Here is a 12,001-nt window from a genome sequence, read left to right on the forward strand (position 1 = left end):
GTGATGATCACAAATCATCAAATTCATACTAAAGGTCAGGTATTGTAACAATAGTTCCCGACTTCTTTTTAGCAAAGTGTCCAATACAAGCGTGATCAACTTAAGCAGCTCAGACTGAGGCTGTTCCGTGGTGTAGTTTATTGCTTCTGCTGCTGTGCTCGGTAGCCTTTTATGCAAAGCGCGGTCGCAGTCGCGCGGACGCGCACAGCTATATCCTGTGACTGAAAGCATCCCAGCTTCATTCACCCCGGAGATCACAGGACCGCTGGGAGCTGGCATCAAACTCCTCAGAGCGGAGATAAAGGCTTTTGGTTCTTTTGCGTTTTCCAGACAGACCTGCTCTCGGTTTGTGAGTTTTGAAAATTTACCTACCTGAAGTGCCAAGACGCTCAAACGCTGCAGAGGGCACAAATGGGTGATTTTTGAAAGGATCATATTGAGGACAAAATGATGGATATTTCTGGATATGTGAATGCAAAAAATGCCTCCATCGGCACCTGTTCTGTCTAGACCAAAATGAAAAGCAACTGGACATACACTTGATGTCAAGTCTGATTGTGTGATTTGCTTTAAACTTCGGACCTGTGGACGAATATCGGTGGGATCCTAAGATTTGTACTTTTTTATTTTGTTTTATCTTTTTAAAACTTGGACTCTCGTTTTTCGCGGTCACTTAAAAATAATTCCTTAAATCTCTTTGGCAGTGACTTACACCGGGTGCAGAACAAGCAGAAGTTTGCTTCCATCCTTTTAATTTCATTCAGGATTTCACAGCTCTTATATTAAAACTGAGGAGGTATTCTGTCCTCCCGAGGGATGATGAGAGCAGGGAGCGACAGCCCGGCTCCTTCGGTGGATTTTCGACCTATTCTGGTGCCTATGCAGTGGATCTGAGAGGAGATGAGAGCCGCAGTTTACCACATCCTTGCCGGCTACCTCTGCGTGTTACGCACCGTTGCTCAGGTGCGCTGAATCAAAACACTCTGTGTTTAATCTTTTCTGCTGCGCGTTGTGAGATTTTTACTCGCAGCTATTTAGCTTGTAAACAAGTAATAGAACTCACAGAGACTCAGTCCTGAAGGTTAACGTACTGAATAGAACAGATGAAATCTAGTTTATTTGCGTAATTACGCACGAGCATTAATCAGTTACCTGTTTGATACTTTTTGAAAACCCGCCACCGAGTAAGCTTGAAAGCCAGCTGCAGATAAGTAACGTTTGCGTGTTCGTGATTTACGCACCAACTATGGCAGTATTGTGTTCCCACCCCCAATAAACCCACCCACTTTATTCCCACAGGAGTCTCCTCTCCCTCGGGAGCTTCTGGAGCGGCTCTCTCGCAGCGAGATCCGCAGCATCAGCGACCTCCAGCGGCTGCTAGAGATAGACTCCGTAGGTAAAGCACTTTATTATAATACAAGTCTCCCACAAGCTTGATCCTTACAGAAAAATGAGGTTATTCATCGAAAAATCTGTTCATGTGATGCCTGTGACAGATTTTTAATAAAATATATGAAGAAATAAATAAACATGGTGCAGATAAGATCAGATGTGTTTTTTTAAAGTGATGTGAAACACAATGCCAAGTTTGCAATTTTAATCTCCTCAGGGAAGTAATTTTTAACTCTAAGAGCACTGCACAAGGCTACATCACGTTTGTGCTTGTGATCAGTGTCAGGGTTTCATGGACCAAGTGGGAACAGATATAACTTGGGGTCAAACCTCTGTGGCATTTAAAGCTAAATAGTAGGCAAATATTTTTTAATGAAATTTGAAAAGTCACAGGACGTTACTGTAGAAACTCATATTTCTTTGCACCAGATCAACACTTGTGATTTTTTTAATCTATCTTTAATCTACTTCTGAAATTAGGAGCAATGCACATGTTTGTCTTATTTTAGCATGTCATTGAAAAATTATGTACCTTTAGTCATACAAAGATCCAAGCAGGCCTTAACTTGACTGAGTAACAGATAAACATCAGGCACAGGGAGCTTAAATGTGATAGTCACGGCTGCTTCCCTCCCTGTCAGTGCCTTGAAAGACTTTGACTTGAGGAATTAGTTGCATCTGGTTCAAGATTCTTTGTCTTCTCATCTCATCACTGGATGTTTCTCAGAAAGACCAGCAGCAACTTTTGATTTTCTTAAAAAATCATCGGTATCCTTTCTGCTCTGCTAGCAGCTGACTGTGTAGCTGAGATCACAAAAAAAGAAGGCTTTGTGTGCAGTTCAATCATAAACAGTCTCCAACTTTTGAAGAAGAATAAAAGCACCGGCGTTTGCCTTCAATAAACACTGATGTCTGTTTTTATTATGCAGGTAATAAATCTGAGCAGATTGAATCAGTGAGGTGAGACAGGAGGAAATAACTGTGGCAAAAAACACACTTTATTGCATCCACTCACATTTCAGCCAAATAAACTTTTTTTTTTTGCTGCGTGAACTTTTTTTTTTTTTTTATGTCTGCAGTGCTGAGTGGTGCCACCATTAATCCTGGCATCATTGAGATGCAAATGTCGAGGGTGACGGCTCCCCGGCTCGGTGGGGGTCAAGTGGCTCACTTCATTATACTGTTGTCATGCTGCCCATTATTGGTTTGAGAGGAGGGCTCGCTGGAAGGCTGCTGTGTTGCTATGTATAATTCATGCTCAAATTCCTGCATGTCAGGGCGAGAGAGGGAGACACACAGGCTCAGAAAGAGAGAGAGAGAGAGACAGAGAGGGAAATGTCGAAGGTGGACTTTGTTGTGTTTTAGAAGCACATTGTGTATGTAGGCAGGCGTGTGTGTGTGTGTGTGACTGTTTGCATGCACATATGGCCTCAAGAATGAGGAGCGCACGCAGACATCTACACGGTGACAAAAAGAAGCATCAGGCTTGGTATTCAAGATCAAATTAAAAGAGTCCTGCCTAGACATCATTTACTCTGATTTCCTGGAACCTTGCTCCCTTTTTCCACCCACACAGAGACACAAATCTACACAAATCCACACTGCACACACAATCTTTGCTCAGAATTTATTGGCTTTAAACATGTCTGTGGGTATCCTGTGGTTTGGAAGTACTGAATGGCTTGAAGAATCTGTGAAAACTGTGGACACATCTCTAGAAGACACACACACACAAAGCTAAGATTTAAAACTAAGCCTTGAGGGCAAGATTGGCTAATATAAATCTTTATGCCATAAATCATCAGTTATTAACTAAAGAATATTATCCACTTTAGGAAACTTTCCGTAAACTGGATGTTTGTCTAATCTCAGATGTAGTATTGTCACAACCTGCCAAAACCTTGCACAGAAAAATAAATAAATAAAAGATTAAACTAAGCTCACTACCACACACTACTACCACCAAACCAAACTGAACTGACAAATACAATTTATGGCCAAGTGTCAATGAGTGGCACAGTTTCCAAGATTAAATGTAGATAGAATATGTTTCTGTGTTTGTAGGAATAATTCTGGCTCCCTCCTCTTCATGAAAACATTCTTGACTGGTGCTTGGTAACTCAAGGTTTCAGCTTCCTCCACAGATTTCCTATAGGTCTGAGGTCTGGAGACTGGCTAGGGCCCAGGGGTGTTGAACTCCAGGCCTCGAGAGCCGGTGTCCTGCAGGTTTTAGATATCACCTTGGGTCAACACACCTGAATCAAATGACTAGCTCTTTACCAGGCCTCTGGGCAACTTCAAGACATGTTGAGGAGGTCATTTAGCCTTTTAAATCAGCTGTGTTGGATCGAGGACACATCTAAAACCTGCAGGACACCGGCCCTTGAGGCCTGGAGTTCAACACCTGTGGGCTAGGCCATTCCACACATTAATGTGTTTCTTCTTTATCCACTCCTTTGTTGCCTCTGTGGTATATTTTGGGTCATTTTCATGCCGGAAGACCCATCGATGACCCATCTTTAGTGTTCTGGCTGACGGAAGAAGGTTGTAGTCCAAGATTTTACATCACGTTTTCCTGTCTTTTGGCCTCTCAATGCGCTGCCCAAAACATAATGTTTCCACCTTCGTGCTTGACTGTGGAGATGGTGTTCTTTGGGTCATACACAGCATTTCTGTTCATCCAATCAGATTCTGGTTACATCTTTCATCAGCGCCTCAGTTTATAAGTTTAATGTAATTATTTTTCTGGATTTTTAGTTGATATTCTGTCTACTATCAAATTTCTTTGTAAGTGAGCAAACATATAAATTCAGCAGGGGATCAAATAATTGCTTCCTCCACTGTACAGCAAAGCAAAAAAAGTGCAATAAAGTTACATAACAGCTGCAAATAATTCTCAAAATTCACAAAGAAGTTACTCAGAAAGCACAAGTTTGCTTGCAATGTGATGTCATTTCCAACTTAACAAAATCTTTGCTGTGTGTCTTTGTGTGTGGATTACATTCAAATGTACCTGGAATAGGCACTGAAACTGTTCCTTTTGGGGCTCGTGTACATGCAGAGAACTCAGTAGCCCACTGACATCATAACTCAGTTAGAATAACCTGGTTAAACTGCTTCTCTGATCAGCAGACACTTGATAAAGATATCTGTAATGAGCAGCTTGCTGTAGCATGTAAACATGCCACCATTTTTCCTTCTTTTGTAATTTGGTCAGTCAGCTGTCAAATTATCTTGATAAGGAGATTCATGGTCCCATGAGGATAAATTAAAAATATTTTCTATTTTGGCTCGGCCAACAATGTGGTGCGTAAGATTTCACGAAACTTAAGGGACAACTTCTGATGTCCAAAGAACCAGGATCAACTGAAGTGATGCATCATGGCCCAAGATTACAATAAACAGGTATTATTTTTAATTCTGAATCATGCAACGTTAGTCCAGTAGTGTCCAAGGATGGAAATATGGAGCTGGAAATGAGCAAAATAAAAAATATCCAATCTCACCCAAGAGAACACTTATGCCTCTCAGAAAATGAACTTTATGCATGCATGTTATCCACAATAGTGCGTTAGTATGTGTCCGTGTTTTTGACACAAGGATCTTTGTTGTTAACATTTAGGGTGTGTATTGTCTCAGTATGCTTGTGTTATTTTGTCTCTATTCAGAGAACGAGGTGACCGAGGAGACCAAACACAGCTACCACAAGGACTTCTCTCACAGCTTCCCCGACCTAAAGAGAGCACACACACATACCAGACACAGGAGGAGCACTGGTGAGAAACACACACACACACACACACACACATGTAGTCAGCTTGAGCCTCAGGTCCACTGGTTATTTAACTATTCTTTTGTAGTTTCCAAAAAATCTATATTGTATAACGTTAATAGGAAATATTAGTATTTGTATAAAAAGTGAACCATTGCTGCAGGTTTGATCAGCCATGTTTGTTCACCTGCAGTGGTAGAAGAGGCCTTGCCAGCAGTGTGCAAAGTTCGGACAGCAATTTATGAAATTCCCAGGAGTCAGGTGGATCCCACATCAGCCAACTTCATCATCTGGCCTCCCTGTGTCGAGGTGAAACGCTGCACTGGCTGCTGCAACACCAGCAACATGAGGTGCCAGGCGGCTCGTAAACACTACCGCACTGTTAAGGTAGCTTTCTGTTGCTTCTCTCTATACATGTGACCACCTGTGTGTGTCTGTTTCAGACTCTTCTGTGTTCTAAAAAAGCTTTGTTTTCACACCACATTTGGAAGAGGTAAAGATTTGCATATAGGGAGTCTTGGGGGTTACCCAGTAGCACAGGTTGACACTACACTGCACAGATGAGCGCAGCTAGACCCTGGCATGTAGGGTCACCTTTGTGGTTGTTTCTTTCTGCCTCAAACATTCCTTCCAACAGAGACCTGGTAGTTAATGAAAACACATGCATACATTCACATATAAAACAAATATAACTGATAACTTTGTGCTGTCAAAGACATAATTCAGTCAAAGGAAAGAATAAGACTTTATATCAACACTGTACGTGTACACTTGCACTGCTTCAATTTTTGATATCCATCCTTAATTCATTAATAAATCAATTTCATTTTAATCTTTACTCATTGTCATCACTTTAAACTTTTTCTTAAGAATAAAAGAAAATGAATATAATTGCCATAAACCAAAACTGTGTGTAACCATACTGTTATTTAACATTTTCTGAACTGTAGATATGTTTATGGAGCTGGAGCCGGGTACACCCCAGAGTGGAAGAGCCATTACCAAATACCACAAATTTTGTATTTCCAAGTTTGTCATAAACCATTTCCTATTGAAGTCAGGCAGCTGAGAGACTTCCCATAAGATGTGAAACTGAGGAGTTAAAGTTAGGAAAAAGTATCCGGAAAAGGCTTTGTTGTATTTAGTAGAAACAGTCTTTTCATCATGTCTAAGTAATCTGCCATTTATCTGTTGTTTTTCTTTGTTTAGAGTCCCTTAATAGAGACTAACTGCATATGAAGTGTGAAACTGTGGCCAAGAGCTTTGGCACTCGCACGAAGTTTGTTTTTCATGCACTTTGGCACAATTTTTATTTCAATTTTTTTTCTATGATATAGTGAAGAAAAATCACAAGGATGTCATAAATTTCAAAAACCTATTATTACATTTCTCTTGTGCACTTGTCTGTCTCAGTGCACGCTGTATCTTCTTATATGTCACCTTCAATTTCATTATGAGGAAGAGGACAAAGTCACAGAGGACTAAGACTGTTGTTTGGTGTCTGACACATACAGTAGCCAGAGACAAGAGTTTTCATCCGCAGGGATATCCTGTGACAATAGAAGTGGTTCAAATTTGTTTAAGGGATATATTCTGTGTAAACATTTAGCAAAAGGCTTCTGTTCCTTGTCTTTTACTGGCACTGACCCTGAAAGTGTAGAAAACGAATAATGGCACAGAACGTGTAAATACGCAGCCACTTACTGGAGGTATACACTCTACACCTGCCAAAAACAATTACTCTCCCCAGCTTAACCATTGTGTGTGTGTGTGTGTGTGTGTGTGTGTGTGTGTGTGTGTGTGTGTGTGTGTGTGTGTGTGTGTGCGTGCGTGTGTGTGCCAGTGACTGAAAATCTGGCAGTGAGGTAGCACATGAACATAATAGCTTCCCTTTGATCTCATCCAGAGCTGGAAATAAGACTCAGTAAACCCCAACTGGTTCACAGTCACAAGAGTGGGAGCTGACCCAAGGACTGTGTGTCTGTGTGTGTGTTTGGCACACAGGAAGTGCATTTATTGTACTTTTAAACTGTGCTGATGATGGTGATGTTAATAGTTACTTTAATAATATGAACATGAAATATTAATAATAATTTCGCAGGTTGATTGGTTGATGTTTGACTGATAATCAGGGATGAGAGGGAAAGACGTGTAAGAGTGTGCTGCCAGAGGTCAAGAGGGAAAACGTGAATAAAAGAGGAGGGGAGGGCAGTTTGATACTCTGTGCTTTGGCCCGCTGAAACCCAATCTGAGATGAAAGGGCTCATCCTTTGTCTGCTCACAGAGGAAATCAAAAATAAAGTCACTCGCATGTGCCGAGATTCAGTGCTTAGAGGGTAAACGGTCACGACTGCAACTGCACTCACTTAAACCTAAAGGGAAGATGGCAGGGTGAAGGTTTAGGGGGTGTGTCCATATGTGAGAAAACAAAGAAAGAGCCTCAGTACTGATATATATATATATATATACATATATATACATATATATATATATATATATATATATATATATATATATATGAAGACTACAGCAGGCTGGAAGTCAATCTGTAATGCCCTTTTAAAAGCTGCTGTCCTGAAATGAAGTTTATTTGTTTTTTGAGAATAGACTGTATATAAAAGATGGATATCATCATTGTGAGATCACTCACTGCCATGTAAAGTTTCCACTTGAAGCCTTTGCTTTGTCACCTAGCTAACGTTCACAGGTTTGGAAGAACTACATCAGTAGGCTGAATGAATGCATAACAACTGCCAAGTTACCTACACAAAACATAGATTTTTCTTACTAGAACTACAGCAGCAACTGTAGTGTAAGTCTGCAGGAAAGAACTATTAATTTAATAGTTGATCTAATCTAATCTAACTACTCATATATATATAACAATTATAGCAGACCTCGACTATTTGAAGTGATGGCTCGCCCCTTCTAGCATATTGTCAAGGTCTAGTCAATGTCATGTGTGCTGTTTAGCTGCACAGCTGCTCACCTCAGCTGAACCTCCTTGTGGGCTTTTGTTTTTTCGAAGTCTTAGCTCTGCTATTTCAGAGTCTGTTAAGACTTGAAGCAGAGATGGTTGTGCAATTGGACCTGGCAAAGTGCAGACTTGGCTTGCTAACAAGGATGTTAGCATTACGCATGTACTGTGCTTCTGTGGTTCTTTTATTGTTTATGTAAGATTAAAGTATGTTGGGTGTGTATTTGTTCATGAACTAGAAAGGCCCATTGCTACGTGAGTAGCTAGGCTCGGGGCTCTAGTGTTGATGTCAAGTGTGACACAAAACAACATATGCCTCACTTAGTGTAAGTGAAATCAAACCTCCTATCAGTGTTCCATTCATTCTTCCAAACGAGATCACACACACCTGTGTGCTTGCACAAGTACAAGAAAGCATTTTATCTGTAGCACCTCTATCATACATAACCTGTCTCATTCTAACTTAAATAGCACTATCATTGGGTATTTCTTGGGATCAACAAACCTATATTGTTGCAAACATAAATTTGATCATGATTTGATTTTGGAGAAGTTTAGTATATGAAGAAATTTACAATAGCTTCAAATAATACAGTCTACATCAATATAATGAACAAAACTATGTTAGATTGTTGAGGTAAAGAGGACTAAAAGTGGAGGGAACAGGAGATAAGTTTACAATAAAAAGTGACATTTTAATGATGGTGGTCTAGTCAAACATTGTACCAAAAAGGAGATACAAACATAACATCCACACTTGTCCAAAACAGGCCAGATAAACTGGGTACTAGGGAGACCAAAATGCTAGGTAGCTAAACCAGAAATGTAGCAGATCACCACAGGTGATTTGACAAATGTGAAGCAGAATACTATTTATACATCAGAAAAGTCAAAACATAAGAATTAAATTTTCAAATCCTAACATGTAGAAAAAAACATGAAAAAAACCCAACTTGAGGCCCTGATACTGGGAGATTATCAGCTGTAGCTAATGACCACCTCCATTAGCTGTTTGAGAAACTCTTTGTCATGTTTTCTATGGAATATTTCTGGCAGACTAGTTTAAAAAAAAATCTTATAAATGCGATCTTAAAAATCCACTGGATGGCAACAACTATGCTAATTTGCAAAAAAAAAACTGAGACTAAACTTTGATGTCACATATGTTCTCTAGTAATCAGTTCATTGTGTTTCCTATTCTTTAAAAACTTAATCTACTCAGCTTATAAATTTGATTAAGTTATTACTTAGCACTAGCACAAGACAGCTAGTTTGGCTAGCAAGGTGCATCTGGTGCAAGTTAGCATAATTTTGATGCATCATTTTGTTAGCAAAGTTAGCATCAAAATGATACTAACTTGCATCAAAATGATGCTAACTTTGACTAGAAAAACTCATTCTAACCCAACACACTCAACAGAAAAGCAGAACATGCCTTAGAATGTGTTTTAGTGCAAGGGAACTTTGGGTAAAGGCACACAACTACCACTCAAGATAGCTACACTGAACTTATGTAATTTCCTTATTCCTTTTATTTTTCAAAGTTGGCAGTAGGATTGACTGTACGAATTCATGCAGTGAGCTAGTTAGCCGGGCTTGCCTATGCTAAAGAGTATTAACAAACATGCTTTAATTCACTCCTCAATAAAGTTTTCTCTCTGTCTCACTTTCTCTCCCCTCAGGTGGCAAAGGTGGAGTACGTGCGAAGGCGGCCAAAGCTGAGGGAGGTGCAGGTGAGGCTGGAGGATCACTTAGAGTGCATGTGCACCAACAAACGCCATATCAGCCCAAACTCAGACACAGAAAATGGTGAGCATATAGCTGCGTATCTTTGTGTGCGTGCATGTGTTTGTGCATGGGTGTGGGCGTGGGGGTTTAGGTTGGCTCACTTCACATGTTACGGCTCCTCCTCTCTGAATGTGTCGACTGACACCAACAGAACTGATAACATCTGAGGCATTTACAGTGTTTTTCCTGCCTGAGTTAGTTCTCCCTCAGGGCAGCATTTCCCTTCACACACACTAACCCATCCACTCACACACACACATACATGTGTGCACACACACAGACACGTTTCAAAGACCCCCATTCCATATTATTCAAATCTTTCCTACTCGACATAAACAGGGGTTAAAAAAACATGGTTGTAGTGCACAAAGGTTCTTGGAGTTTAACCATCCTGTCATCATTAACTGTGTGACTTCTGTTGAACTTGCTGACTTCCTGCAGGTTGCGCTTACATCAGCTGAACTTAAAGCAATATATTTATGTAATGCTTTGTCCATTTCAGACCTTGGCAGCTCATTGTGTAAATGCAATTGCTTTTTATTTCATGATAAGCCAAAAAGGAAAAAAAAATGCAATTTAAATGTCCAGCAGTGGTGCAGAAAACAGTCCTGTGTGTGTTTGTGTGTGTGTGTTGTTATTCAGTAGAAGATAAAGCTAATGCTTTATGCTAATAAAAGAAGCTATGTTCATGTTCCTGTCTTACAACAGGCATCAGGTGAAGAGCAGCAGACAGATGTAGGAGTGGAGGACACCTTGAGGATGATGATGTAATGGAAAGCAAGGACAAGCACCTTCTGCCTGTGACTCCTTTAACACCTGCCGTCAAAGTAACAGTGAAAAGGTCTAATGGAGCATATTTTGCCCCACAACCTTTTGGAGTTTTGATGGAGGATTACTGACTCACCATTTTCAAAAAAAAGCAGAGCATCAAACTTCCACAAGTGAACTCCAACTTTTTCTTTGATGGAGACGAGAAACGATGAGACGATGAAAAAACGAACTGATATTCTGGTTCTAGGATGTTGAAGGGCATATTGCCTGTATCCTGCTCCTTCTCCAGAGTATAAACCGCTCAGTGACTCGGATTATAAACTGGGGCAAAATCCTTTCTAGAAACAGTGACTGGGATTAGTTTTTGTACTCCAAGATTTACTCTTCCTCAGAAAAGCACTCACACACATGCACGTATATCCTCTTATTTTTATAACGTCTCGTTTTCTATTTCTATTGCTTATCAGTTTCTTTTTTCTGATATGTTATCCAAATAAAGAATGGATGGGAAATAATCCTTCCGACATGTTACTGATACTAATAAAATATTTATATGAAAACAAATTGGGTGTGGTGGTCAGAAAACAGCTTGCAGCAAACAGGTTTGTCAGAGAGTGACTGAAGGGTTTCCATGGGAGAGATTATCTGGAAGATTCTAATACCCCGTTGGATTTGCAACCGACAGTAACATACACACACACACACTGAATCTTGGCAAAAGTGAGACTAGAAAACAGAAAAGCAAGAAAATGCTGATTATGGAGCAGAATAGCCAACAGCTAACAAGAGATCTTTTTGTGCTGTTTAAAGAGTTGTGTTATTTCAAACAGGTCAAGGAAACGACAGTAATAGTGGCGTATGGGAAGGCAAATGTTTTCATTGGTGACCTCATCTCCTGACTCACTAAACTAGAAGGAGGAGAAGGTGACTTCATATCAAACCACTTTCTTCGCTTTCATTACTGCTGACAAGGAGCTCTGTTTCATTTAGATATGCACTCACTTCAGCCAAACCTCCTGTAAAAAGTTAGCGACCTTAGTAAATCTAATAGATCTAGTGAAACTAAAAATGCACTTTGTGGACACAAACATCCGTTAAGAGTGAGAATCCACTTCTATTATGTAAAGAACTGCACCATCTTATCACAGAACGTGACACATATTAATGATTCTGATCATTTGGTTTCAAAATTACATACACAAAGGGAGATCCGACCTCATCTTATCAATGGTGCCACAGTGAGGCCTGGCCTTTGTCCCTAGACTGTGTCTGTGAGGTAGCAGATGGGATAACAGTAAACT

At 40.1% G+C, this 12,001-nt stretch overlaps 1 protein-coding gene across 1 annotated transcript; it reads left to right on the top strand.

Annotated features, from left to right (window-relative positions):
- Window positions 1-258: 258 nt before the first annotated feature.
- LOC134628474 (platelet-derived growth factor subunit A-like) lies at window positions 259-11,203 on the top strand. Its single transcript, XM_063475154.1, has 6 exons — window positions 259-963; window positions 1,300-1,396; window positions 5,061-5,168; window positions 5,358-5,551; window positions 9,824-9,950; window positions 10,638-11,203. Exons 1-6 carry the CDS (start codon window positions 901-903, stop codon window positions 10,646-10,648), a joined length of 600 nt encoding a protein of 199 aa, XP_063331224.1. The 5' UTR covers window positions 259-900; the 3' UTR covers window positions 10,649-11,203.
- The last annotated feature ends 798 nt before the right edge of the window (window positions 11,204-12,001 follow it).

This window comes from Pelmatolapia mariae, linkage group LG6 (genome assembly GCF_036321145.2).
Source record: "Pelmatolapia mariae isolate MD_Pm_ZW linkage group LG6, Pm_UMD_F_2, whole genome shotgun sequence".
NCBI classification, from domain to species: Eukaryota; Metazoa; Chordata; class Actinopteri; order Cichliformes; family Cichlidae; genus Pelmatolapia; species Pelmatolapia mariae.